The sequence below is a fragment of the Rhinocladiella mackenziei genome (genome assembly GCF_000835555.1).
Source record: "Rhinocladiella mackenziei CBS 650.93 unplaced genomic scaffold supercont1.4, whole genome shotgun sequence".
NCBI lineage: Eukaryota > Fungi > Ascomycota > Eurotiomycetes > Chaetothyriales > Herpotrichiellaceae > Rhinocladiella > Rhinocladiella mackenziei.
The window spans coordinates 2,673,269-2,698,525 of NW_013550601.1; the positions used below are offsets into that span (position 1 = coordinate 2,673,269).

A 25,257-nucleotide genomic window follows, 5' to 3' on the forward strand; every position below is an offset into this window, starting at 1 on the left:
CCTCTTATGGTTAAACACACTTACAATGATTATTTTACACATTGCAGCAGATGAGTAAAGCAGCGCTTCGCAAAAATAGTCAGCGAGAAACCAATGGGCACGAAACATGGTGAGGTAGCATTTGTATCACCAGCCCTTGGACGTTGGAGCGTTGTCTTTGAGCTATGGAGCAGGATCATACGAATGTGGGAATCCGATTGTCATTGTCAAGTCCATTCCTTCTTTGGAGCTATCCTACACAAATAAACTGGCCACCTCTCGCAAGCAATTACATCGAGGCAGAATGACGGACAGGTCTTTGTCCAAATCCCTCAAATTCTTCCTTCAGAAGAGCTTTTAACCAATCTGGATCGCCGTCCATGATCTTCGGTTGGCCATTCATGTTCAAACTCAAATCACCATCTCTCTCGAAAACATCTTTTAACCAATCTGGATCACTGTCCATGCCTCCATTTGGGGTGTCAGAAGTCAAATCCATGTCATCTCCGAAGGAATCGGTTTCATTTGGCCAGTTTCTGTGATCGACCTCTTCAGAAGCATTCTCAGCTCCTGGCCCTGGGATCTCAGGGCCGAGATAACTTGCTGTTCCGTGGTTATTGTTGGACTCCTGGCTGGATGTGAATGCTTGATATTGCTGTGGTCCGCACGTGCTACTTGTTGCTGCACCAGCTGGATCGGTGGAACTCCCTTGCTGCTCTACATTATTCGGAGCTTCGAATGTCACTCGCTTGGGCGATCTGACCTTATTTCTTTTACTGGATCTTCTCGAGCCCCGGCTGAGCAGACTGTCCAGATCATCGCCGACAGCGATCACACTTGTCTGTTCATTACGACCATCTTCTGGACTCGAGATTGAATGTACCATCTGATGGACTAGTCCAACCTTCATCACACCAGTTTGCGTGGCGCTGTCGGGGCCTAGAGCGACCTGATAGAGCTTCGATACCAGAGCTCGCCCTTCTGCCAAAACCAGAGAAACCGCATGTCGTCTAGCCAAGTTCAACTTCTCACGCTGACTGATGTTGCCGGGCATGGCTAGAGACGGCACCGAAAGATCTGTCGGGGACGTGACGGAAGCGACAATATATCTCACTTTGTTGCTGATCCACTCGACGAAGGTTGGGCATGCCGTGATAGGGTCGAAGTTGAAGAATGTCTGTGACTCTGCCGTGACCGGCCACTTCATCAATTGCAAGATGAAGTCGTTGCGCTGCTTACCATCGACGTTGAAAAGGTGCGCATCAGAGCTGATAATCAATTCAGCAAAGGCACACTGCTGGGTCCAGAGATCTGCCATTATATTGCTGTACTTCTCGAGCTCGGCCTGCGAGTCCCACAGCGAGAACCCATCGAAACCGTGGATAACAGTCTGCGGCTGATCTGCTGCTGCTGCTGGACGGTCGGTGTTTCTTCTTATTCCTTTCTTTCGGTTCGGAAACGATCTCACAGGCTGCGCATTGGGATTGTTGAACTTTCCTTGTAACTTGGAGGCACCGTAATATTCGCTGCCATCTATCAAACAACCACGAATCTTCGGCGCAGTACATAATGCTCTCACTTCCTCTGCAGTCATCTTCTTCAGATGCGCATCCAGTCGCTTCATCAGGAAATTTGCTCGGTTGCCGTACGCCTTGCATCTCGCGACTCCTTCCTCTCTGAATTCTCTCTTCGCCTCCTCGGTCAGGTGATTGTAAATATCTGTCGCCGACCACATCCATTGGACGAAGGCGTCCAGGCAGGCGCCTCGGATGTGATTGGGGTAGAAGATGCAGATTTCTTCGAGGGTGGCATCGTTTGGGATCGGCCGGTCGAAGGGAGGAAACGAGGGAAGGTCGCGGTAGGCGCCGACTCCCTTCATCTCTCTCCTTCTTTGCAATGCAGTTCTCGCCAGTGGTGTTTCCCCTTGGATCGAGTCTGCTCTTGGGGTGACCGTCGCAGGTGTCGCAGAGGGTGTCGGATATAGATCTGGAAGGGCACCTGCGTTTATATCATCTGATATATCCATATGTCCTGGTGATTCACCTTGAGGAAGAAGTGGCAGGTATTGTGACTGAGCCATGGTTGTTGCTGACGTCCCTTTCTCGTTGTCTCAGCAGTGGCAATGTTGAGGCGTGTGGGATAGCTGCGTTACAGCCTCGCCTCTCAACCCTGTTCTGGAATGACAGAGAGTGTCTTGTGTGAATCCCATTCAAATAATCAAGAAAGAGCTCCGAGAATTATTCGACAAGTCTTATGCAGTCGCAGCTGGTGTGGGAGTCTAGATCAATGCTATGTGCGGACGAGGAATGATGCAACAAGCAAGAGAGCAAGAGTTATGCAGAGCTTCAAAGAACGGAAGCTGAAATACTGCACACAGCCTTGCGCAGTAGTCTACTTCATCGTTGTATCTGCCTCGAGACATGTCTCAACTGCTCGACAACGAATTCTATGAATTCTATGCTGCCATGGCATTTTTCTTTGCTCATCAGCGCCAGGCAAGGCTGTCTCATGATTTCTGCTACGGACAAAGAATCAGGACTGCTGTTTTTTCGAGCGCACTGCCCGAAGGCCAGTAATTCTCTACAAAATTGCGAGATGAGTTGCAGCACGCAAAACGCTCGACACGGAGTAGGGATATGAGGCTGAGTCGATACATACTCTACATTTCGTTCGCTCGAAGCTCCGTAACGATGATGTTTTCTTTGAGACTCGAATATCTCTCAGCCTTGTGTCTCAACGGTCTCAAGTCTGAAAGGCTCGATGACAAGGACAATGAAGAAAGCACGCCAACAAAAAGGAACAAAGCAGGCACAATGCTATGCCGCGAGACTTGAACAAGTCCTTTGCCCTCTTCTCACAGGCCAACAATGACCCCGTCGAAACACCAATTTTGCCGATAATCCCCTGGACCCATACTCTCGAATGTCTCCCACTCCTCCCGACCAATAATTTCATCCTAATTTCCTCCGTATTTTTCGACTTGGCCAACCAACGGACCGAATTTCCTCCTCTCTCCCCCAATTTCGTCCGCTCCCAACCAGTTTCGATTTATCCTCCACTTCGAACATACATCCCTCCAGATCAATTACCTATAGTTCCTCCTTGATTTTTATCACAAATATGCCTCACAAGCCCAGTTTTACCACTCCTCAATTTTCAATCAATCGTCCAAATGAAAGCCCACGCAAGTCTGGATCACAAAATTTTCGCTGGAAGGGACATTTGATACTTGTCACCGGCTCTACTCAGGAGCTCAATTCAGTCCGGCGATAGCCAGACAACTCGGGAATGTCGCCCTCGTTATCAGATGATTGTGGAAGATGTTGAGGCCTTTGCTGGCGAGGTTCATCAAGATTGACTGGATCGGACATATTTGCAAGGGGGATGGCGTAAAGCTATTCTTCCGATGTGGGAATCCGAGGCTCTGCTGGTACAGGCATATCATTGTCTGTTGGCGCTGCGGTTTTCTATTCCTACTGCGGGTCGACTGGATTTTGTGACTCGACAGAGTCAACTAGGACTCTCTGCTCCCGCTTCCGTTGCTGGGACAATGTTTTCTGTCGCCCCTGCCCCGTTCTGAGTTGGTCCTTGAGTATTGGACAATTCTGACACAAGAGAACAGGTAATCTTAGCGCGTCTTCCTGTTGTCGTCTCCTCGTCTTCACCAGTACGCTTTCAAGGTATCCAATGCCGAAACCAGGCGTCACTATTCATTTGTCGTTCCGACCAATGACTGGGAGTGAGGTAAAGATACTTACGTGATTCAAAGTTCAGGTCATCAAAGATAAGCGGAGGGGCGGCGTTCTTGTCGGAGTTGTTGAAATCCATACTTGCAAACAATTCCAATATCTCTGTGCAATGGGTTTTGTATCAGGTAAGTTTGGGATGTTTCACACGGTACGACCGAATTCTGGAGCGGGTGCGTTTGCTATCAAGAGGGTAGGCTCGAGTTTTGATAGGGAATGCTGTTCAATTGATGGATGGGATGGGAAAGAGGTTTTGTGAGGATAGTGAAATTTGGGAGGATGCGGAAAAACTGCAGGTAGTCGAAATGTACATGTTGACCCGACTGGGATTTCTTCGCCGTGGTTCCTTGTACTTGCGGTAATGCTTTATACTTTTAAATACTTTGAATGTGTGTTCCCTTTTTTATTTAAGCAGGCATTTATCAATTGGTGTGCCTTCATGGACATCCTCAGCCTTGCCTACGGAATCAGAGTGCCACTCAGGCTGGTTAGTGGATGAGCACTATGGCATTTCGGCCTGACACCTCCCGATTCTGATTGTGCCGAAACGGGTGGTCATTGTCTGTGTCCATTTCCCCAGACTTTTTGGTAGCTCGACGAAATCTTCACGGAACGTTCTCAGCCCATACTCAAGCAAGTACATCGATGTATGATACCGTATCTCGGCGTTAGCAGAATCCCAGGCCTCGAAAAGAGCGTGATGTTCGCTTTTTCCCACTGTGATTCTTCCAAGTGTGTTCCGGCAATGCACAGGATCCTCCTCAAAGATGAACGAAAAACTTCCACAACGATCGAAGACAAATTCTGTACATGGATATGTACGTCGCTTTTTTCATCTTCATGGTATGATCCAGACCGTTCCAACCAGCAGGCTTTGGCATCTGAAAGACTAGAGTCTTCCCACCAGAGGCCACCGGTGCACTTGGCTTTTCAGCAATCTCCTGTTGAGCCAGAAAGTCTATTTAGCCATGCATGCACCGTTGGCGGACGGATTTGTGATTGCAGTCATTGTACAACAGTACATCATTATGGTCGGTGAGAGGAAAGCCGGATTTGTTCAATGAGTAGAGAGGAATAGATCGAAAGGAGAAGTGTGGGTGCCGACAGAAGCAAGGCATAGTTTCGTCTGTCGAAACAAGGTTCGTTTGTCAAAGTGAAAGGGTACTGGACGTAAGTGTCGAGCACGAAGAAGCATGCAGAGTGATATTCGCAGTCGGCATACCTTCCCACGACTTTCCCAAGGTTGATATAGCACTGATTTTAGCTACTGGCCGTCGCAGTTTTGCACCGGTGCCTCTTGCGGCAAAGTCTCCTAGTCGTCTGTCTGCTCGCAGCAAACCCAAAAGGCTGTCCATTGTGAGAAGCAAAGCTGTCTTTTACAAATCCTCGATATTCGCGGGAGTCCCTGTAAGCGAGCCTTGCGTTCCATAATTGACCTCACACATCCAGGAGGTCTTTTCAACAGCTGTCATGCGCGGCCTCGTCAGAACTCGATGTTCCCAAAACTGTGATATATCTCCTAGATCAGCATGAAGAGTTTGGGCCCATTGGACAAGCAAGAGCAAGGCTGAATCTCGTTAAAAACTATCATGGACACAATAAGCACATACGAATGGTGCCGCTGGGAACCTTGCACGACGCCCATGACAGGGACTCTCGAAAAGCGAGGTCATGACCAGACCGCTGGGCAAAGGATTTGTTGATCCAATGGCTTTAGCTGGTCATCAATGCCCTTTCTGGCAGAAAGTTTTCATGGTGGAACGCGACGACATGCATAGCCCGTCCAACGACATGGTATGGACAGCAGCAACAGAGACTCCGGAGCCGGCGCCGGGTGCTTCAAACGCCCAGCTATTCATGACACAGCCGAGCGTCACCGACACTGGCAGGATCTTTTAATACCTGAACATCTTCCTTTGCCCATGGAATGAATGGAGATTGTCCGACACAAGCCCCGAGAAAGAAATTGGCAGAGCTCTTGGTGACACGTGACTACACGTGATTGGCTCGGAGCAACATTTCAGGACAGCGGATTGGCTTCGACTCTTTCCGACAGGCTGCGGATTAATAAAGAATGTTCGGGGTTAATCCCACTCTTCGTCGGCTGTTATGGTTAGCTCCGATGATCAGGTCGCCAAGGACTTGTCCTCTCCAGCCTTTTAATACTGGTTAGGTTAGGTCTATAGGTTCCAAGCCGACACTTGCGGGCGACTGAGTTTGCGTAAGTCCGAATAATTCGATGCATGGCCCCTTCCAATGGCTGCCGCTGGCCGAGCAATGGTGATATAAGAGGCTGGAGTGCTCTTCAAGCACAAGCCTTTCCCTCGTCTCTCGATCATCTGACGGTTCATCAATTCACTCCCTCCATCCCTCCTCGGTGTTCGGACGTCGTCCTCCATTGATAAACGAATTCTCCGCTCTCATACGATTCACATCAATAGCCGAAGATGGAATATCATAATCTTGGCAAGTCCGGCCTCAAGGTGTCCAAGGTCATTCTGTAAGTCGTCTTTGTCTGCTGGCATCTCCGTGCCGTGTCTGACCCAAATAGTGGTGCCATGAGCTATGGCACTCCGGAATGGCAAGGTTGGGTTCTGAATGAAGAAGACTCTCTCCCGCTTCTGGAGTATGCCTATAAGGTCGGCATCAGAACGTGGGACACTGCCAATACGTACAGCCATGGCCGGTCCGAGGAAATTATCGGAAAAGCCATCAAGAAGTACAATATTCCTCGGGAGCGACTGGTAATCCTGAGCAAGTGCTATTTTGGTGTGACTCCGGACCACCCTGGCAATCAGATTAGTGCCATCTCCAACAATGATGGCGATTTGGTCAACCAAGTTGGCCTGAGTCGAAAGAACATACTTGAAGCTGTCAACAAAAGTGTTGACCGCCTGGGTACTTATATCGATGTCCTCCAGATCCATCGACTTGACCGGTCTACTCCACGGGAAGAGATCATGAGGGCCCTGAATGATGTCGTTGAATCCGGAAAGGTTCGATACGTCGGTGCCTCTAGTATGGCAGCATGGGAGTTTCAAGAACTTCAGAACGTTGCCGATCGACATGGATGGCACAAGTTTATCTCCATGCAAAACTATTACAACCTGCTTTACCGTGAGGAGGAGAATGAGATGATCCCCTATTGCCATCACACTGGTGTGGGACTGATCCCATGGTCGCCCGTTGCCCGTGGAGCACTGACGAGACCTTGGGGTTCTCGAGACACTCTTCGTGAGAAAACCGACAATTTTCTTCATGTCCTTGTTCGATCGAGGGACGATAAGGTGGACGAAGAGATCATCGGTCGAGTGGAAAAGGTAGCTCACAAGATGGGAAAGAGTATGGCCCAGGTTGCCATAGCTTGGTGTTTGAGCAAGAAAGATGTATTTCCTATTGTGGGTCTAAACAAGAAGGAGAGAATAGATGAAGCGGTGGAAGCTTGCAAGATCAAGTTGAGCGAGGAGGATATTCAATACCTCGAGGAACCTTATCAACCAAAGAGGAGGCAGGGATATTGAACACAACAGGGACACCCTCACTGCTCAGTCTCATGGAGACCGAAAAGACCAACCTCTGTGGAACAAATATCAAGAAAAGACGTGAACGATTGCTACAATTTATATCACTGGTTTGTTGGCATGGGAGTTCTCCCGCACATGATCTGTTTGCAGCTTTCCTCCCTCTTCCACTTATTATGGTTCACCTTATTCACTTGACTGGACAGTTCAAGAATCTTTTCTTTCTCCTTGATTTCCGTCTTTCCACCTTAGTCAAACGACCTTTGACCCACCGACGTCTGGATACGACCCCTATTTCAACATCTTTAACTCTTCCCAACATTCGCTTTCAATCCTTTCTACGATCTTCGTCCTTACGTCATCCTCCTTCTCGAACCACCCTCTACCTCCAGCCACCATCAGCTGATCCATTACCTCTTCACTTTCGATATTCAACTTCAAGATCGTCACCTCGGCATTACACATTGCTTCTTGCCTATGGGAATAGGTCAATAGCCCTCTCTTCCCTCCTGGGTTACAATTCGTTGTACTCCATCCAAGTTGTCACTCAAAAATCGCAAGCTGGTTAACTATGGGTCTGGGAAACTCTGCTATTACTGAGCAAGGTGGCTTTGGCGAGATTGACCATGGCCTATTCAGTTTGGAGGATGCCATTACCGCGGAGGATACTAACAATCCCAATCTCAAATTCATCCGTGCGGCGGCCAACGGAAATGAAGACCAGAAGCAAAAGCAAAAGCTGAATGTCATGGCACGCAACCGGAAAATGAAAGATGCTCCAGGATTCCAGCAAAAGAAAGATACTTTGTCCAAATACCATGAGACAGTCTTCCCAGGCATGAGGATCCCGGTATGCATGCGCTCCCGCAATAAGAAAAATCGTGGATTCTCCAGGGGAGTCGTTGATTCAAACAAGTCAGCTCCAGTACCCATTATGTCTGTCCAGTGTCCTATTCCTGGTGGCACAGTAACCACCGTGACAACTGATCCAGTGCAAAAAGTCAGTTGGGGCCCAATAACAAGAGTGGAGGCCAGTCAAGAGGCCAGGGATCTTGTCAAGAAATGGATCGAGACCATTGAAGAAGAAGGTGACCAGGAAAAAGAATCAAACAAGGACAACGTGGAAGTGAAATCCGGTCTAGGGAATGATTCTCAAGGAAAGCCTATTCATCAAGGTCCAGCAAACATCAATGAGGACGATTCAGCAACAGACAGTCCTTCTCAAGCGGAAACGGATCCTGCAAATGCAACAGCACGCATGATCAAACCGCCACCTCCAACTCCACCGGACACAATCTTTCATCCAGCTCTCTCCATGCCAACTCTTCCTACCCTCCATCGAATCTCCGATGCAAATCTCGTTGAGCAATACCGTCTCCAGCGAGCTTTGGGTTCAGACGCCTTTGACAAGGAAACACGGGAGATCAAAAGAGGGCTAATTGAGGCCAAAGTGGCTCGAGGAGGAAAGGACCGATTGCTAAAAAATGAATATACGGTAGAGTTAGCAAGCAGAGAGGATGCCGCGATGGCTGATCGATGGGCCAGTGGAAGAGTCATACAGATGAGAACACGAGGAAATACCATGACCAGTGTCTCTGGCGGTAACTTGGAAGACATGAAGATTAGAGGCGGAGAAACCGACACAAGATGTGAGGTGAACGTGAAGAATCTTGGAACTTCAGTGCCACTATCACCTAGCATCGTACCCATTGAGCGGCAATCTGGCGGTCAGTCATCGACCAAACCCAAGGGGGGGCAAACGGAGACACAACAAACAGAGCCCAACTCTGTACAACGTGGTTCCTCCACTCTCGATCGCTACAAACAATCCCGTCGAGAACTTGAATCCCGGCTCGAAGCTCTCGACCTTTCATCTCATGTCAGCAAGATCACGACCTATGGCACCGTCCGACACCAGCACTCTGAGAAACGCGAGGCAGGTGATCATGGCGAGAAACGCACCATCAAGACCTGGATTGAGATCACGGAGGTGTATGAAGTTCCTAGCGCCCAAGTATTGAAGTTGAACGATGTCCTTGCCGCAGTCGAGGAAGAAGACGACGGCGACGGGGAAGGAACGGATAGCGCTGACGAGAGAACCAGCAAGAAACGTGAAAAGAAACGGAAGACAAAGACCAAGAGCAAGTCCAAGTCACGACGTGGATCCCAGACAAAATACTACGACAAAAAGCGCGTCTCCAAATTGACATCTCCCTCCAGCCACGCCGAAGACGAAAGCTCTAATTCGGAATCCTCTTCGGCGACGGACGACGCAGAATCACTGGCATTCCAAGATCACAATGAAACACCCGCCGAGTCTCTCTTTCGTTCGCTCTCGCGATTTGGCGAGGTCACACCAAACAAAGTGTCCCAAATGTCTGGTGACTTGCGCCACATCATCGCTGCGCTGAGAGGTCATGGCCAGGTCAAGGCAAGCGAGGAATAAGTAATCAACCACGGTATGAATAGATTCCTGGTGTGATCCGAGTTTCGTGGAGTGTCAAAGACGAGAAATTTTTACACCTACATGGATACTCAAACAGTGAGGATGGAGCAGATAAATATATGGCGCAAGGCTGAAATGGAGACGAAAACAGAACTCCAGTGTGCTCGACACTTTTGTCTTCTGCACACATGAATATGCGGGCCCTGTCAAAACGCTCCTGGGCTGAATTTTTATCACTGCGGAGGAGCTTCGGAGGGCAATGCTTGTGCTTGACAAATCTCAACTGTGGGCTTGAACGATTTTGACATGAGCTGGAGGAAGAGAGGGCGTAATGTTAACTGATCCACTCATGGAACACACTGGAATTGGCACATTGCACCTTTCGAACTGGAGAGGTAGTGCAAATCGGCTGGCCAGGCGGAAACGAAGGGTCCTGAACGACTCAGGGGTTTGGCACAGGGGCTGTGTACTTGCGCTTTGACCACAACCAATTGAGCATTCAGTATGATTCAGATTTGTCTGAGACATTTTCTTTCTTTGGATTTTGTTGTCCTATAGCTTTTTCATATCTGTAACAGTTTCCTGCGTAGTAGAGAGAAGCCAGGGGCATCGAGATGCATCGAAAGTAGCGTCGATCCGCCAGTGGCGTAATATAAGGTGCAAGTTTTTAACAGTACAGGATGCGGATTTCAATTCTGGGATCTTATTTTATTTATTCCGCAACCCAAACCGCAGCCATGCCCCTAAGTCTCCGTTAGCAAATGCTTTTTGAAAAGGTTAGGTGCGGGATAGGAAGAACTCTCACATTCCAGTACCAATACACATGCTCGTGACACCAATCTTCTTGCCCGTCCGCTTGAGCTCCGTGAACAACGTGCTCACTTGCCGGGCACCCGTGCAGCCAAGGGGATGTCCGAATGCAATAGCGCCGCCCTTGGGATTAACCTTGTCGAACGGCAGACCGAGTTCCTTGATGCACCAGACCGCCTGGCTGGCGAATGCCTCGTTGATCTCGTAGATGTCCACGTCGTTCTTGGGGACGCCGGCTTTCTCCAGTGCAATGGGAATGGCTTTCCATGGCCCAATGCCCATAAGTAACGGCGGGACGCCAACCACGGACGAAGCCACGAATTTGCCGAGGATAGGCTGACCCAGGCGCTCGGCAGTGCTACGCTTCATCATCAGCACAGCAGCGGCACCATCTGAGACCTGCGAGGCATTGCCGGCGTGGATGGAACCGTCTTTGGCGAAGGCGGGACGGATCTTGCCCAGCGATTCGGGTGTCATGCCCGGTCTGATGCCGTCGTCTTTGGTCACGGTAACGGTCTTCTCTTGCTCGGTCTTCGGGTCGGTCACTTTGACGGTGATGGGGGCAATTTCTTCATCGAACAGACCAGCTTGCTGCGCCTTTAGGGCTTTTTGATATGAGCTGGCCGCAAAAACATCTTGATCGGCGCGGGAGATTTGGCGGTCCTTGGCCATCTGCTCTGACAGGACACCCATGGGCACCTTGCAGTTGGCCGCTTGCATGTGATTTTCCAACAGTTCCGAAAACTCAGTGACAGCACCAGGTCCGTATTGCGAGGACATGCTCTCGACACCGGAGCCGATCCCGATCTCGATCATGCCGGCCTTGATAGCATTAGCAATGTCAACGCACGCCTGCAATCCGCTGGAACACTGTCTGTTCAGTGATTTGACAGCAGTCGACTCCGGGAAGCCCGCAACCAATGCTGCGGCTCTGTATTCAGTTGCACCGCCGCCCGGAGCAAGCACGCAGCCGGTGGAAATGTCTTCCACTAAGTTGGGGTCAATCTTGGAGCGGTCAATCAGGTTCTTGAGTGTCAGAGCCAACAGGTCCGCAGCCGCAGTGTCTTTGAGCAGGCCCCGACCGCCCCTGGTGAAGGGGGTGCGTAGGGCACAGGTGACAACGACATCGTCGGGAGATTTGGATAAGATGGATTGCTTGAGACCGGAGGAACCGCCGAGGTGGGAGGAGACTTGAGAGAGGCGTTCTTGTGCTTTGAACGGTGCTTTCACATGTCAATAACGGGGAGGGACCGAGCGGCGGTCGAGACTTACATTGAGCCATTTTGAATCTGTTCTGATGGAATTTGGGCGGATTCGTAGAAAAGAAGAGAAAGGCGGGATATGTAAAGGAAAGGCGTTTGATTTATGATCACAAGGGAAGAAATGATTATTTTCGTTGATGCTTGCGAGATTCTTTGCATTTGGTCGAGCCGAGGCACGTTCACATGTTGCAGAGCAACAACGTATGACTTCATCGCTCGAAATAGAGTGTCACGTGATTGAAGAAGCTCTATCACGTGTGGATGCTTGGCCCGGAATCAGAGAAGCTAGTCCTGATCTGGCGTTGGCTTGTCATGCAATCGCATAAATAACCTCTCTTGGCCCAGGCTCTAGCCGCCTGGTCGGTAATCACGTCGGTAATCCGGAAGAATGATCCAGAGGTTCGTTCTGATCTTAGGGACAAATTAAAGAGAAGATGGCTTACATCAGTTCCGACCGTCACAATGTAGGACAGTGTCTGGTGATTCATTACCTGTATGGGCGGCGTGAGATACCAGCTCATGTCGCCGTGTTCACCGTGGGCTGGCGGGATGTTAGGACGTGGGCATCTGGGGAAAATACCGGGCTCCCTAATTGCTCTCATGCGCTTCAACGAGCAAGGCAAATCCAAAAAGTCGGCCTTCGGTAAGTGCCCTATATCTGAGCTCTGGCTGTGAGTATACCGCTCCGGCCAACTAATCCTCGCTCGACCGCCACCTGAGACACTGCTTTGTTTCGGTCAATTATGGATACAGAAAAGATCAGGGTCGGTCGTTTAGCCTTCATTCCTCTCAACATCAGTTTCGTCGAGGTCCAACATGAGAGAAGCGCATTTTCTACCGTGGATTTGGTGTTCAGCCCCTCATCTGCATTATTGAAGAATTAGAGGACTGTTTCGAAGCTTTATTGGCGGCACATGGGCCACAGCAAGTGAAAATAATTTCCAGAAAGCCGCTTCGCACCCCAATGCAAAACAAGTTCGAGACAATGACGGGTCCGGCGGCGGTCGGATTGTCACCATCCAAGACCCAAATGGTATAAACGTCAATTTTGTCTGTGGTCAAACCATCCGCGAACGCATCGTCAAACAGAACACCGGAGCAGTCCCAAACCATGAACTTGGCTCCCCAAAGAACTCAACATAGCCTCTTCCAAAGGCTCGAAGCTGGACCTTGCCTTGTTCACAAAGTATAGCATACTGGATCTGTGGTTTCAATGAGCAGATTCTCCAGTATTGTAAAATGGCATCTCGATCTCATGAATCTGCGAGTTACCGATACAGAACGTTATCCAAAAGCAATGGAAGACGAAACTTACCTGTTCCAAATCTGGCTAGGCCACGCGTTCACCGATCACTTTGTAAGTTTCCACATTTTTTGAAGATCTTCATTGAATTGAATGAGATGATCGTTTTCCGTCGCAGAAAGACCGGAAAATTGACCTTTCCACAGGTATCGGCGGGAGATGCAAGAGAAAAGTGTCGAATTCGCGCTATAGGCTCTTGCTTCGAAGTTGATGACAAATGAAGAATCAGCCCATGGACAATCTAGTTTTCTGACTGCGTCAGGCCGCAGCGATGAGTCGATCACGAACCAACTCGGACGAATGGGAGCGGTAAATAGACAGGTACGTGGTAGACTGATGATATTCCCACTTCTATCAAGCCGCGAGCGGGATGGGCGGACATTGAAGCGGAAACAAGCGGACAGAGACGCACAAGAATGAAAGTCTCCGGAGTCCGCTCAAGTTCCGCTGACTGTATGAGTGCCGTGTTCTCGTACTTACAGTACCGCCTCTCATCGCATTGCACTCACTGGAAAAGCGGGAGTTTTCATTATGTCACGACAGCGTTTTCTCGGCAAGGAGGTTTGGGCAATTCGGCCACTATTTATCCCGCTCCTACGAAATGACTGGCAGAGGCTCTAGTTCGATCAGTCGTACATTGTTTCGCAATACCGGTGCTTCGCCAGGTGATCAAATTCCTCCTCACCCTGCAGATCTATTGAGTCATTCGACGTGCTCTGCCAATTTTGCTGCTCCACATTGTTTTTGGTCGCTCAACGATCAGTATTTCCAGCCACCTCCGACCTCGACCATCTACCGCTACATGCTGATTAATGAATGAAGTTCCTTTTCAACCCATCTATCGGCGAGAATCCGATTCCCTAACGGTAAATTTGTCATCGCCGATGGAGACAGGAGCAAATGTTGATCGATAAGTCCGTACAGGACCCAAGCATTTAAATTATAAGCTGCCGCCTCCGAAAAGAATGAGCGTGTTGCATCCCACATTTTGAGTCAACCGAGCGATCCATCGAGCCAATCACTTCTCACAACAATGGGTGAAGAAGGCTTCAATCCATTCCCTCCGGCCCCTGAACCCGTGTCCGAATTGGGCCGGTACAGGGTTCTGTCTAGCACTGCTGGCGTCCGAGTATCACCTCTGCAGCTTGGAGCCATGTCCATTGATGATGCGTGGAACTTGGTGAGCAGTTACTTGTTCTACTGTGTTTGTTGGACCAAGGGGAGCGTCATTTACAGATTTTTATGTCACACCCATTTAGTTCATGGGCGCCATGAGCAAGACTGACTCTTTCAAATTACTTGATGCTTACCATGAACTGGGTGGGAATTTTATTGACACTGCCGTAAGTCCTGTTATTTTCCATCGGCTGCTATTCCAAACTTATCCTAATCCATGCTGCGCTTGATAGAACAACTACCAAAATGGACAATCCGAAGAGTGGATTGGTGAATGGATGAAAGCTCGTAGCAACAGAGACTTGATCGTTCTGGCTACCAAGTAGGATCTCTTTCCAGTTCTCTGATTGATGGACACTCAGCGTTAACGGGGATTTGGGCGTTCTCAGGTATTCATTTGCGGCAGAGGCTCATAAGTTAGGAAATGGCAAGACCGTGACAATGACGGGGAATCACAAGAAGAGCATGCACATTGCCCTTCATCAGTCTTTGAAAAGCTTCAGACCGACTATATCGATCTGTACTATGTCCATTGGTGGGTAAGTTTGTCCAGGTCTTCCACACAAGGTGCTCCAAGTCGGATTTAAAATTTTTGACTGACCTTGCATTTTCTCTCACACAAGGACCACGTCACGTCCATCCCAGAAGTGATGGATGGCCTCGATGCACTCGTTAAGTCAGGAAAAGTACTCTACCTTGGAATTTCAGACACCCCGGCTTGGATCGTGTCGGCTGCAAATGAGTACGCTGTATCACGAGGGCCGATGGAATGTCATGGCTCGAGATTTTGAACGAGACATTATCCCTATGGCGCGACACCATGGAATGGCCTTGGCTCCGTGGGATGTGATCAGAGGCGGCAAGTTTCAAAGCCAGAAGCAGATTGCGGCAAGAAAGGGAGAACCATTACGAGCCGTTGGGCATACCGGTCAGACGCCTGAAGAGGAGAAAATCAGTGCAGCCCTGGAGAAAGTGGCCGATGAGCACGGAGTGGAATCGCTTTCAGTCATTGCGCTAGCCTATGTTCGGCAAAAAGCTCCCAACGTGTTCCCCATCGTTGGAGGATGAAAGGTTGAACATCTCAAAACCAATATCCAGGCTCTCAAGATCACTCAAACACACACACACACACACATATGTATATATTTTTCCAGAGTGAACATCCCGAAATGACATTTGCTATTTCTGTTTGTCTCCATCTCAGCTGGAGACAACGCCACGAAGTCGGCAATGGAACTGTCCTCGGATGGCAGTCAGAGAGGAGTTCAAGATTGGGAGTCCAAAAAGAGTTGGAGCGAACGAGGGTTCTCTACCTGCAGCCTGCCATCGTTCACCAAAGGAAGCCAACATTTCTCCGAGCGTATTTAAATGATGTCTGATATTCTCACAGGGCCCGTCTTGTCCTAAAAGGCAACATTGCACAACAGCGGCTTGGTAAATGGCGTAGGGGGTGATTGGGGGAGGGAGCGATACTTGGAGTCAGAAGAAGTAAAGAGCATTGTAGATTGAGTATGTATCAACGATAAGAAAATAATGCTTCATAGACAAAGACAGATGACTTGGAGGTTTGCCGCTCTTATGGGAGGAATGCTTCCACAGTCAAGCTTTGAGAGAATCTTTCCACGCCCAACGTATCCGTTCCAGGGTGACATGACTAATATGTCTAATGAAAACCCCTATTAGTCAGGAGTTGTAGGCTTCGGCTCTAACAATATGAATACAAATCGGATGAGAAGTTTGATTCACGAGGGTGTTTACTTGCAAGCGGATAGGCGAAACCGCTTGGTGGAAGTTGCCAGGGCAATGTAATCTTTCGTTGATCAGCGCAGAAAATAATGAATCGAAACAACGCAACGTAACCTGCTCAGCGACCTGCTATCCACCAGCCTCTGCCATCAGCCCCGCCCATTTTTGAAAGTTATGGCGGTGGATAAACTTGCAAGTGTGGGTCATGAAATGGAAGAAGTATCTGTCTGAACCAATCCCCTTAAACACTAAATGAAAGAGACAGACATGTTCGTCAGAACGCATATACTGCAAGGGTACCCCCATGAGAACTTGGGTCAGATTCTCTCTTTGTTGACCATTGAGAAGCGCAGCGTGCCCATTGTGAGGTACTCACGGGCTGGAGTTGGTCCGAATTGGCGTCCCTCCCTTCCTCATGCATTGAGTATAAAGGAGTTGAACGCTTTCATTTTGTCCCTTCCGTCGTTTACTTTCAATCTTCAGACAGACTCCTTCGAAATTTGGCCCAAAATGCATCTAGCCGCCTCCGCTCTCCTCAGCTTCTTATTATTCCAAACCATGGTCCTGGCACAAACAGGCGTGAGTTAAATACCATCGCGAAGATCTTGCCGAACTAACGGTTGTAGTCATGCTCTATAGATACTCAATTTTGCTATTTTGGTGATGGCAGCGTAAGATGCGATGTGCGCTGATGACTTCTCAAATTTCAAGAGCTTGTACTGATTGTCAAAGGCGCAATTACAATGTCCTTACACCGGCCATGCATGCTACTACAATAGCGAGGGCAGAGTGGACTGTGCTTGAGCTAAGGGGTGATTCAAGCTACACCTTCCAGTCGATGTTGGGCACTTCATATTACTGTCACCCGCGCTCTTGCATCTAGACACTCGTTCACCGAATTGATTTAATGACTTTGTTCTCGCCCGTCTCGCGAAGCAGAACAGCGTAGCAGTCTCTTGAGAGTCTCTATCCCTTCAGAGGATGTTGACAGGTAGCGGATAACGCAGTGAGGAAGTCGTAGTGTGGCTGACACCTGACTATCAAACAACATCCTTTGTCGGATAAGCTCTGCTGAGGGTATGAACCTTGATTCAATGTCCTCCACTTGAGGGAGATTGCTGACAGCTGCCAGAAGTTCTCCATTCTTTTTCGACAAAGTAAACTGTGGTGCGATTCGGTGTCAACTGTCCCCACAAATCCCGGACTGGGAGTACTCTGTTAGTTTCTCGGACCCAACGCCTTCGACCAGCTAACCAGGAGACATGGCTACGGCGTCGAAGACGCTAGAATATGAGAGTGGGGGGTATACTCAGGTCAGGTCTTTTCAGTTAGGCCAATTCACGAGCAAGGCTTGCCAGAAATCGGCTCACCATAGTTTTGTTCTTTGCTACGGCGATTGCGGACTTGTGTCCACCTAGCAGACTCTGAAATCTCGCCTAGATATTGCGGAGGTTTGCAGAGAGGACAGGGGGCGAATACTGGGAGGAAGAGAAATTGGAACTCTTCGAGAGTTTGCATGAGAAAGAGGGGGGACATTACGTAGAGTGAAGGTCTTCCACGACGATATAAGACTAGATGATAATGCATCACTCTGGGGGACTCCCGAGAGACGTAACACTCGAGAGCTTGTGCTACGCCTGGGTTTACATAGGTTCATGCTAGTCTTCCGCCATGATGGCCATATTGGGGTATAGGGGTATCCTAGAGGAGGTAGAAATATTGTAGCGGGGTGTTACGAACATGGGTTATGTCAGGAGGCTACAGGAACCGAGTCAAGCAAAAGAAAGTGTACGGCCTGGCAAGAAAGTGAGAACAGGCAACAACAGACATGAGTGAGCAGCGAGTCTTTGAGTCCATTGAGTTCTTTCTAGTGGTTTCATCTTCCACAGGAGGGTTCATGCAAAGGAATTAGCTGAGTTGGCTGCTGCATGTGTGGTTTCTCCATGATCCTGACACATGTTGCTTGGATGTAAAACAGAAGACGAGAATCCACTTAATCCATCATGACATTCATCGATGTCAATCGATGACTGATCGAAGTCGTCATTTCAACGACGCAGCATTCTCATAGCATTGTATCTACATAGCAGTCGCACTGGCCACCCATTTCTATAGCCATTCCGTAGTCCACTTCGTTATCATTCTGCACCACATGCTCCCATACTCATACATCCATACACTCAGACTGTGCCGTTACTTTGTACTTCTACCACACCAAGAAGCCAAGATATATCGCGACCTTCCTTTCATCAGGAGCAGGTCTGGGCACGTGGTAATTCCTGACATCTTTTTTTGTTCAATACTCTCTTTTAGAAATTCTCCTTCCCCCAAACAAAACTATACCCTTTATCGCCGGCCTCCGTGTACATATTACACTTTATATGCAACTCACTACCCAACCCCTTTGGCCCACAGAAGAATACACCGCACTCGCCAGGCCAATGGATCTTGCGGATCGCACGAAACACCATATCCCAGTTTGGACGGCCAAAGTTCGTGGCCGTTTGGAGGCCTGTAATAGCATCTCTTTCCCCGGAATTAAGGGAGATGTTGGAAGCCTCGGCCGCGGAGATCTTCGCTGTCAAGTACTGTTTTCCAACGCGTTACTTGATGTCTTATTGAGAAAAAAAAGGGGAGGGAATAGGAAAAAACATACCGCATGAATCTCAATAGCGTGGCTCTTATCCTGGCTCTCGATAGCCATGAGCAAAGACTTGAACCACTCCAATGAGCCAAAGTCCCGGCAGATCCAGAAGAAGTATACCTTGCGCAGTCGCGTCATCCTGGTCGTGGGGGAGTCACTCATGCGGTACCAGATCGACTTCAGAATCGAGGCGAAGGGTGTCACTCCGATACCCGCACCAATGAGTAGCACTGTCTCGAACTTGAAGACATCTTCCGAGGCAGAACCGAAGGGCCCATCAATGTATAACCGCGGGAGAAGTTGAGGAAGCTTTTCGTCGGCCTTCTCGGCTGTAAGGGCTTTAGAGTCTTCACATCCGAGAAGCTTACCGAGGCCTTTGGTGAAGTTGCCTACCATCCGGATGTGTACCGAAATATAGTCCTCCTCGGGCGCGGAGGTAAGTGTAAAAGGGTGATATTGCCAGATCGAATATGCGGGACAGCAGATAAAAATATACTGGCCTGCACGGGTCCTAGTATGGTCCTTTTTCATCTGGATTTCGACGACATTTGAGGGGTGCTGAATAACCTTGGTTATGTAAGTCTTGTGATAGCCACGGATTTCGCGTAGGATACGCTCCCCAAGATAGGAAAAGCCACCAATCATCCAGTACTCCCAAAAAGCGCCGTTACCAAAACAGAAGGGTTTCGTATCTGCAGGGATCATGCAGAAGGCGCCGTGGATAGACCAGAAGATAAAGAAAATGACAAAGAGGTGGTGGGTGTTCCAGAAGCGCTCATAGTTTGCGCGCCGGGGCTTGTCAAGCGCGGTGAAAAACATAACCATGACAGCAATTGTTAAAATATAGCCGGTCCAGCCAGGGCCGGTCAGGAAGTTGAGCTTTATGAAGCCTATGAAGCCTCCGTTGTTCTTGGCCGAGTATTGAGCAACGTTATGCAGATGAGCGATAGTGTGAACCCACGTAAAGAAAACAATCGAATAGCCCACGAGTTTGTGAAATGTGATGTTCTTATCGAAGGGAATAATTCCGTTTAGGGGTGTTTGTCGAGCGAGAGAAATGAGGGTGCGACAGACAGGCAGGAGGATACAGCCGACATCAAAGTGAAGAACGAGGGCGGCAGATCGAGCAATAGGATAGCCATAACCATAGGTCGCGCGGGCTTGAGTGAGGTTGTCCTTCATTGTGTAGTTCATAAAGCCAAATCCGTATAACATGCAATGCACGAGGATAAAGATGCCGACGAAGAGACGTCGGGATCCTTCGTTGACCATCCATCTGCTGAACCGCTCTTTGAGATTGAGATCTCTAGGTGCTTCTCCGCTCACCTCCCCTGAGCGTAGCATCCTCATCAGAGGTGTCGACCTAGTTCGTTCCGACATGGTTGTGAATGTTGAGGAAGCCGGTGACTCTGTTGTCGTTGATGTATCTGACGTCGCCAGCGACGTGTCTAGGGACTTGTGAGGCTCTGCGTAATAACTCGGGACGATACTGGTGAAATAATGAGTGGTGTGGACCGAGCCAGCGGCATGGCCATCTTCTATCGTGGTAGACAGCCCTTCAGGTCTATAAGAATAAACGTTTGGCTATCGATTTTCTGGATAGGGGTCCCTGGAGTGGTGTGATAACGGGGTTATGATAAGACGCGCAATGGTGTTGTCTCTGGCCCAGGAACGACATTCTGATACACATTCAGCCACGGATCTGAAACTGGGATAGGAGGGCGTGGAAGTGGACTGAGGATCTGGAGGAGTGGTGAGAGCGGCAGCGAAAATAAGCAATAGAACACGACAAACGGGGAGTCAAAATGGTTTGAACCACTGTGTAGGGAGAGGGACAGGAGGTTGGTAGTGGTGTGATTTCTTGGGAGTGGAGTCGCCACGTTTCAGGTGGTTGAGCCGCCAGCCTTTCAGGGCTAGTAAAAGTTTCGTTGTTCCATGCAGTTTCCTTGTTTCATCATGTTGGTCCAACACATAAAGAATCAGAGTGTTCAGGACCCATCGCAGGAGTCATGTTTGATCAATTGTGAAGCTTCCGGTCTTTTTATTAAAGGGAAGTCTTCTTGCGGCGTTCGATGTATTTTAGGCCTGCGGATACTTTTCCACCTTCTTGCATAATGTAAGTGGGCCACGAAACATATATCAGTAAAGTGTCACATTCTGGTGTGCTGTGGAGATCAAGAAAATGGTACCAAAAATTTTTGTCCTAATCCAATCCTGTTTCTTGGATTACCCGGTTCCACTTCAACCATGAGTTGTCTCGTAATTTACTCTGCCTTGCAGCTCGATTATTTTCGGATGTTTAGGACCAGGATGAGAACCGTCCAGTTTATGTCAGTGAGGATCACCAACTTCTTTCATATGGGTATGCAATTGCTGACAACTACATGATGATAGTAGAAGTGTACAGATCAACGAGGCGCTGCTTACTCAGCTTGCTCAAATTGAACGGTCTACAGATTTTTGTCCAGATTGTCTCAGCTTCACCAGGCTATTCGGATCTTCAGGCGATCGAAGGAAGACAATTGAAGGAATTGGAAAGCAGACTTGGGGTATGAGGAGAAGCAATAAAAATGGGAAGAACTTGTTGTCGATGGCTTTTTTTGCTGACTAAATATGCAGTTGTTGCATCTCGAAATGCCATTCTTCTCCCATCAAGCCCCGATCTTTGTCGGGCAGCTTCATTATTCTGGGCTGGCATCATAGGGACGTAAAAGTACCATCTGGATTTCTCGCTAAGGCGAGTGGTCTTTCCCCAAGTGCAAAGTCTCATGAGTTGCTCCAAGGTGGCTACTTAGTGGGATTGGGGACAAATGATTGTTCGATATGCCAAAGCGATGAGCTTCCACGTTGTTGGTCTCAATATTAACGACACGGTGTTGTCAGAAGCCGCAGCTTCCGGTACGGACCGGACGTTCAACACCCTGATCAATTCTCAATATGTACAAGAATTGAAGTCTCTTACAAGGTAAGGTGGTGTGCCGCTGCCATCTACGCCGGATCCAATAATTACCCCATATGCCAATGCTCCCCTAGTCGACGGTGTCCTTACGCTGGTCGGAATACTTCCGAGGGCGCTGGGAATCTCGGCGATCGACATTTGCAATGGAAGATATCGCTTCAAGGCAAGAAAGTACGAGTATACCGAGCCGAATGGGAGATGGCCATCAATTTCAGTCTTCCTCATATTATCCCGAAAGTGGAGACGTACAGTCTGGAAGACATTAATGTCATGGTCCCAAAGATGGGGTCTGGGAAGGTATCGAAGCTGATGGCGGTGAGTCTTTCAGTCCTGGGGAATGCAGCAACTTTGATCAGCGTCAAACCGATGACTAGGAATAGACCACAGCATCTTCGTCTAGAAGAGTCTACATTTTCATCTTTTGGTTGTTGTAGTTATCTAGGACAGCATCACCTTAACCATTTCCTAGATATTTCGCAATCTGAGTAGCATCACCGCGAAACGCCAAAGGACGTCGATACGACGAAGGCACACAAGAATAATGGTCATGAATTTAATCGATCTGGGACCCAAACGGAAAGACGCAGTCATCCAAGACGTGGCTCGAGGAAGGAACTCCCGCTGGTTACCTCGACCGCCTCGCAAGAACCAAATAATGTCGTCGACTTCGACGCCGTCAGCAACTTGCCACCGCTGGCTGGCTTTGCGTTCGAGGACTTCAGCCTGACCGATGTTATATCGAACTCAGTAGTCAATGATACTAACAAGTTCGACATAACCTATAACCCCACGCTCATGGAAACAAGCTTTTCCGGACTTGAATTTGAGGGACAGTCTGAATGGGCGCTGGACGCGATCGGCCCACTGCAGCAGCCAACGTTTGATTGACCCCCCTTCAACTGTAAACTTCAGTTCCGAGAAGGGATTTCATGCTGAAGTTTTGGAATCCGCAACTTGTCCCAACTAGGAGTGGAAGGGCGGCATTATCAATTCCATACTCCCCACCCCTGTGGGAGCTCGTTGTCAGTCGTTGTGAAGCAAATATATTCTCTGATCGGAGTTTTCTTATCTACATGCAAAATTTCCATCATTGACCCCAAATTGATGTTGGACAGAGTTCCTCAATCAACCTGGAAGTACAATTTCCATCTTTGGAATCCCTCTCAGCAAGCCTGAATCTCTACTTTCGCCACTTTCACCCTCTGATGCCGTTCATTCATCGTCCCACCTTCCGAGCTCCCACAACAGACATGTCGGTACTTTTCGCTATGTGTCTGGTCGGCCTTACTTTCTCGACCACGAGCGCGCGAAAAGGTCGATCGGAACATTACTTCCTACCGCCATCCGGACCTGCCGAAACAGACTCACATCAAACACTTGCCGGGAACACCTATCAGCTGAGCTTCTAGCTTCCCTAGCGTCTGCTATGCTGCTCTTGTGTGTGTGTCGTATGGTCCCAGCAAACTTGTACGATGGCTCGGCACGGATGATGTATTTTGAGGCCATGTCACTATCGCAGCATCATAACCTTTTCCCTGTGGACAACGGAAATGATGTTCTCGAAAGGCTACTGCGTGGAGCAAGTGATTTGGAGAAGTGGGAAGCATGGGCCCGTGTCGAAAGCACAAAACGACTATGCGTGTGCCTTCTGATGGGTGACGCGATGTTCTCTCACGAATACGAGGTCAAACCTATTCTACGCTTTGACCTGCTCAAGTATGTTGTTCCAGGCGATCTCGCAACCTTCGAGGCCCCTCTCCCGGCCGCCTGGTGGAAACTCTTACTTAAGTCACGCAGTGGGATAGTCACTTTGTACGCCTTGAACCTTCCGCAGTCGATTGGAAACTACGAAATACACGGCCTCCTAGCAATTTGTTGGGCTCAGGTCTCAGAGAGACAACATCGCGGCCTCTTGGACACCAACAATCCGAATTATGCCCAGTCGGTCAATCCTGCTTGGGCGCTTGCCGAAGATACTCACACTCGAAGCACTGCCGGCGTCCTTTCAGAGCTCTACGATGCGTACAAAGACACATTCGCAACCCTCAACCCTAACTGTCTGGTATCTTGGCACAACACGTGCATGAACCTCGCGGCAGATCCTCTCATTTTGCAAGACGCTGCCGGGAGAAACGGTGCCGTACGAGCAAAAACCGCACTTGAATTGGTTGCTCAGTGGTCTGAAACCGCCACCGCGCGGCGAGCGTGCCTCCACGCCGCGCAAACGTTTCGTATCATGAGCCAGCGCAAGATATCGGAAGGGATGATGTTCCAATCGGAAACCGCATTGTTCGACTCCGCCCTCGTGCTCGGACTTTACTTATATTTGAGGCCCCAACCGATATCTGGGGATGTCGCTGGGGGAGAACCTTTCCAAAAGGAATCCGAGCTTTTGGACGACGTGGATTGGACGCATATCGGGGTGCTCGGTCTGAGCCACGAGCAGGAGGAAGACCGTCCTTTGGGCGGCAGCATTATCGCACCAACCAACTGCAAAAGCAGGAGTTTCGTTCTCCGAGACGGCCTCCCCGTCTCCTTCGAGGGTGTCTCTTGCCCTGGGGAGTTCAGGTCCGCTCAGCGGATCTTCCTCGCTTTTTCGACCCTCCTGAGTCATGTAGCACCATGGAACGCTCGAAGATATTGCCCAATCCTCCGAACTTTGAGTGCTTGCAACTTTTAGCATCTCCGAGGCAGGAATTGAAAGGATCATTTTGGCCCATTCTCGTAGCCTTTCTTCAGAGAACTGACCTTCCTCCCGGGGCAAAGACCGAATAGACCGAGGTCTATCATCCCTTCAGAAGGAGGAATGGGTCTGTCCAACTACTCAAAATACCGCGGGTGCCTTTGACCGCTCTACCCTTGACTATGCTTCCTTGAAGACTGAGAGGACATCCGCGAAATTGTCTCAAACCGCGCTCTTCTTATCAATTATTTCCTTCTAAAGGGGACTGTTGCTGGTCCATAGTGATGGTTGAATGGTGATGCATAGGAAGACGACGGATGGGGCGGGGCGGTTGTGAGGGGAAGCGATCTTGGCATTGAGGGAAGAAACCCTCCCAAAGCGGCAGCACTGACCGCCAAATTCGGGAAGAAAATTTCCCTTGATCTGTAGTAGCCAAGGCACTTGATTCCATTACGTGATATAGCGTGACGGCAAAACCCTGCGCATAAGACAAATTCTCTGCCGCTACATAGCACCCTCTTGGCCCTCCCTGACTCATACACTTTTATCCAATGCCAAGACAGAAATGGGTCATTGATCAGATATTGCCAATACGGTACAGCTCGGCGCGGCAATTCTGCCCCTGACAGTGCTGAGGACGAGTGCTGAGGCTAACTTCCCCAGTATTCACCATTCACCATCCCCACGTCCGCACCGTAACACTTGGGGAAAAAAAAAAAAAAAAAAGAGAGCACCAGTGGTTCGAACCCCTCCTAGAGCCAGTGTATAACTGTCTCATAGATGGGGCGCCACAACCAGCGAAAGTTATCAGTCAGACAAGTTCAACTTAGGGAGTAAACCCCCCGGGTATCAGCAGGTGGACATCAACAATCACTGGTTGGAGCATTACGTTTACCCATGTAGGGCACCTAGGAGCTCAATGGAGCCTAGGCCGGACAACCCTCTTGCCTCACTAGCGAGGTCCCTCAATTCTATCGGTTCG

The 25,257-nt window shown here is 49.2% G+C and overlaps 8 protein-coding genes across 8 annotated transcripts; 5 read left to right on the forward strand and 3 right to left on the reverse strand.

The window, feature by feature from the left end:
• Nucleotides 1–268: 268 nt before the first annotated feature.
• Nucleotides 269–2,059, reverse strand: Z518_06089 (uncharacterized protein; the record flags this gene model as incomplete). Its single annotated transcript, XM_013416899.1, has 1 exon — nucleotides 269–2,059. The coding sequence occupies one exon, from the start codon at nucleotides 2,057–2,059 to the stop codon at nucleotides 269–271; it is 1,791 nt and encodes a 596-aa protein (XP_013272353.1).
• A 4,113-nt stretch (nucleotides 2,060–6,172) lies between these two features.
• Nucleotides 6,173–7,246, forward strand: Z518_06090 (versiconal hemiacetal acetate reductase; the record flags this gene model as incomplete). The annotated part of the gene is made up of 2 exons (XM_013416900.1): nucleotides 6,173–6,225; nucleotides 6,277–7,246. 2 exons carry the CDS (start codon nucleotides 6,173–6,175, stop codon nucleotides 7,244–7,246), a joined length of 1,023 nt encoding a protein of 340 aa, XP_013272354.1.
• A 571-nt stretch (nucleotides 7,247–7,817) lies between these two features.
• Z518_06091 (uncharacterized protein) lies at nucleotides 7,818–9,692 on the forward strand (the record flags this gene model as incomplete). Its single annotated transcript, XM_013416901.1, has 1 exon — nucleotides 7,818–9,692. The coding sequence occupies one exon, from the start codon at nucleotides 7,818–7,820 to the stop codon at nucleotides 9,690–9,692; it is 1,875 nt and encodes a 624-aa protein (XP_013272355.1).
• An 801-nt stretch (nucleotides 9,693–10,493) lies between these two features.
• Nucleotides 10,494–11,784, reverse strand: Z518_06092 (uncharacterized protein; the record flags this gene model as incomplete). The annotated part of the gene is made up of 2 exons (XM_013416902.1): nucleotides 10,494–11,725; nucleotides 11,775–11,784. The coding sequence occupies 2 exons, from the start codon at nucleotides 11,782–11,784 to the stop codon at nucleotides 10,494–10,496; spliced, it is 1,242 nt and encodes a 413-aa protein (XP_013272356.1).
• A 2,316-nt stretch (nucleotides 11,785–14,100) lies between these two features.
• On the forward strand, nucleotides 14,101–15,311 carry Z518_06093 (uncharacterized protein; the record flags this gene model as incomplete). Its single annotated transcript, XM_013416903.1, has 5 exons — nucleotides 14,101–14,247; nucleotides 14,327–14,410; nucleotides 14,477–14,565; nucleotides 14,633–14,782; nucleotides 14,921–15,311. The coding sequence occupies 5 exons, from the start codon at nucleotides 14,101–14,103 to the stop codon at nucleotides 15,309–15,311; spliced, it is 861 nt and encodes a 286-aa protein (XP_013272357.1).
• A 2,987-nt stretch (nucleotides 15,312–18,298) lies between these two features.
• Z518_06094 (uncharacterized protein) lies at nucleotides 18,299–20,013 on the reverse strand (the record flags this gene model as incomplete). The annotated part of the gene is made up of 2 exons (XM_013416904.1): nucleotides 18,299–18,577; nucleotides 18,646–20,013. 2 exons carry the CDS (start codon nucleotides 20,011–20,013, stop codon nucleotides 18,299–18,301), a joined length of 1,647 nt encoding a protein of 548 aa, XP_013272358.1.
• Nucleotides 20,014–21,443: 1,430 nt separating this feature from the next.
• Nucleotides 21,444–22,480, forward strand: Z518_06095 (uncharacterized protein; the record flags this gene model as incomplete). Its single annotated transcript, XM_013416905.1, has 3 exons — nucleotides 21,444–21,598; nucleotides 21,667–21,907; nucleotides 22,082–22,480. The coding sequence occupies 3 exons, from the start codon at nucleotides 21,444–21,446 to the stop codon at nucleotides 22,478–22,480; spliced, it is 795 nt and encodes a 264-aa protein (XP_013272359.1).
• A 616-nt stretch (nucleotides 22,481–23,096) lies between these two features.
• Z518_06096 (uncharacterized protein) lies at nucleotides 23,097–24,272 on the forward strand (the record flags this gene model as incomplete). Its single annotated transcript, XM_013416906.1, has 1 exon — nucleotides 23,097–24,272. The coding sequence occupies one exon, from the start codon at nucleotides 23,097–23,099 to the stop codon at nucleotides 24,270–24,272; it is 1,176 nt and encodes a 391-aa protein (XP_013272360.1).
• Between the last annotated feature and the right edge of the window lie 985 nt (nucleotides 24,273–25,257).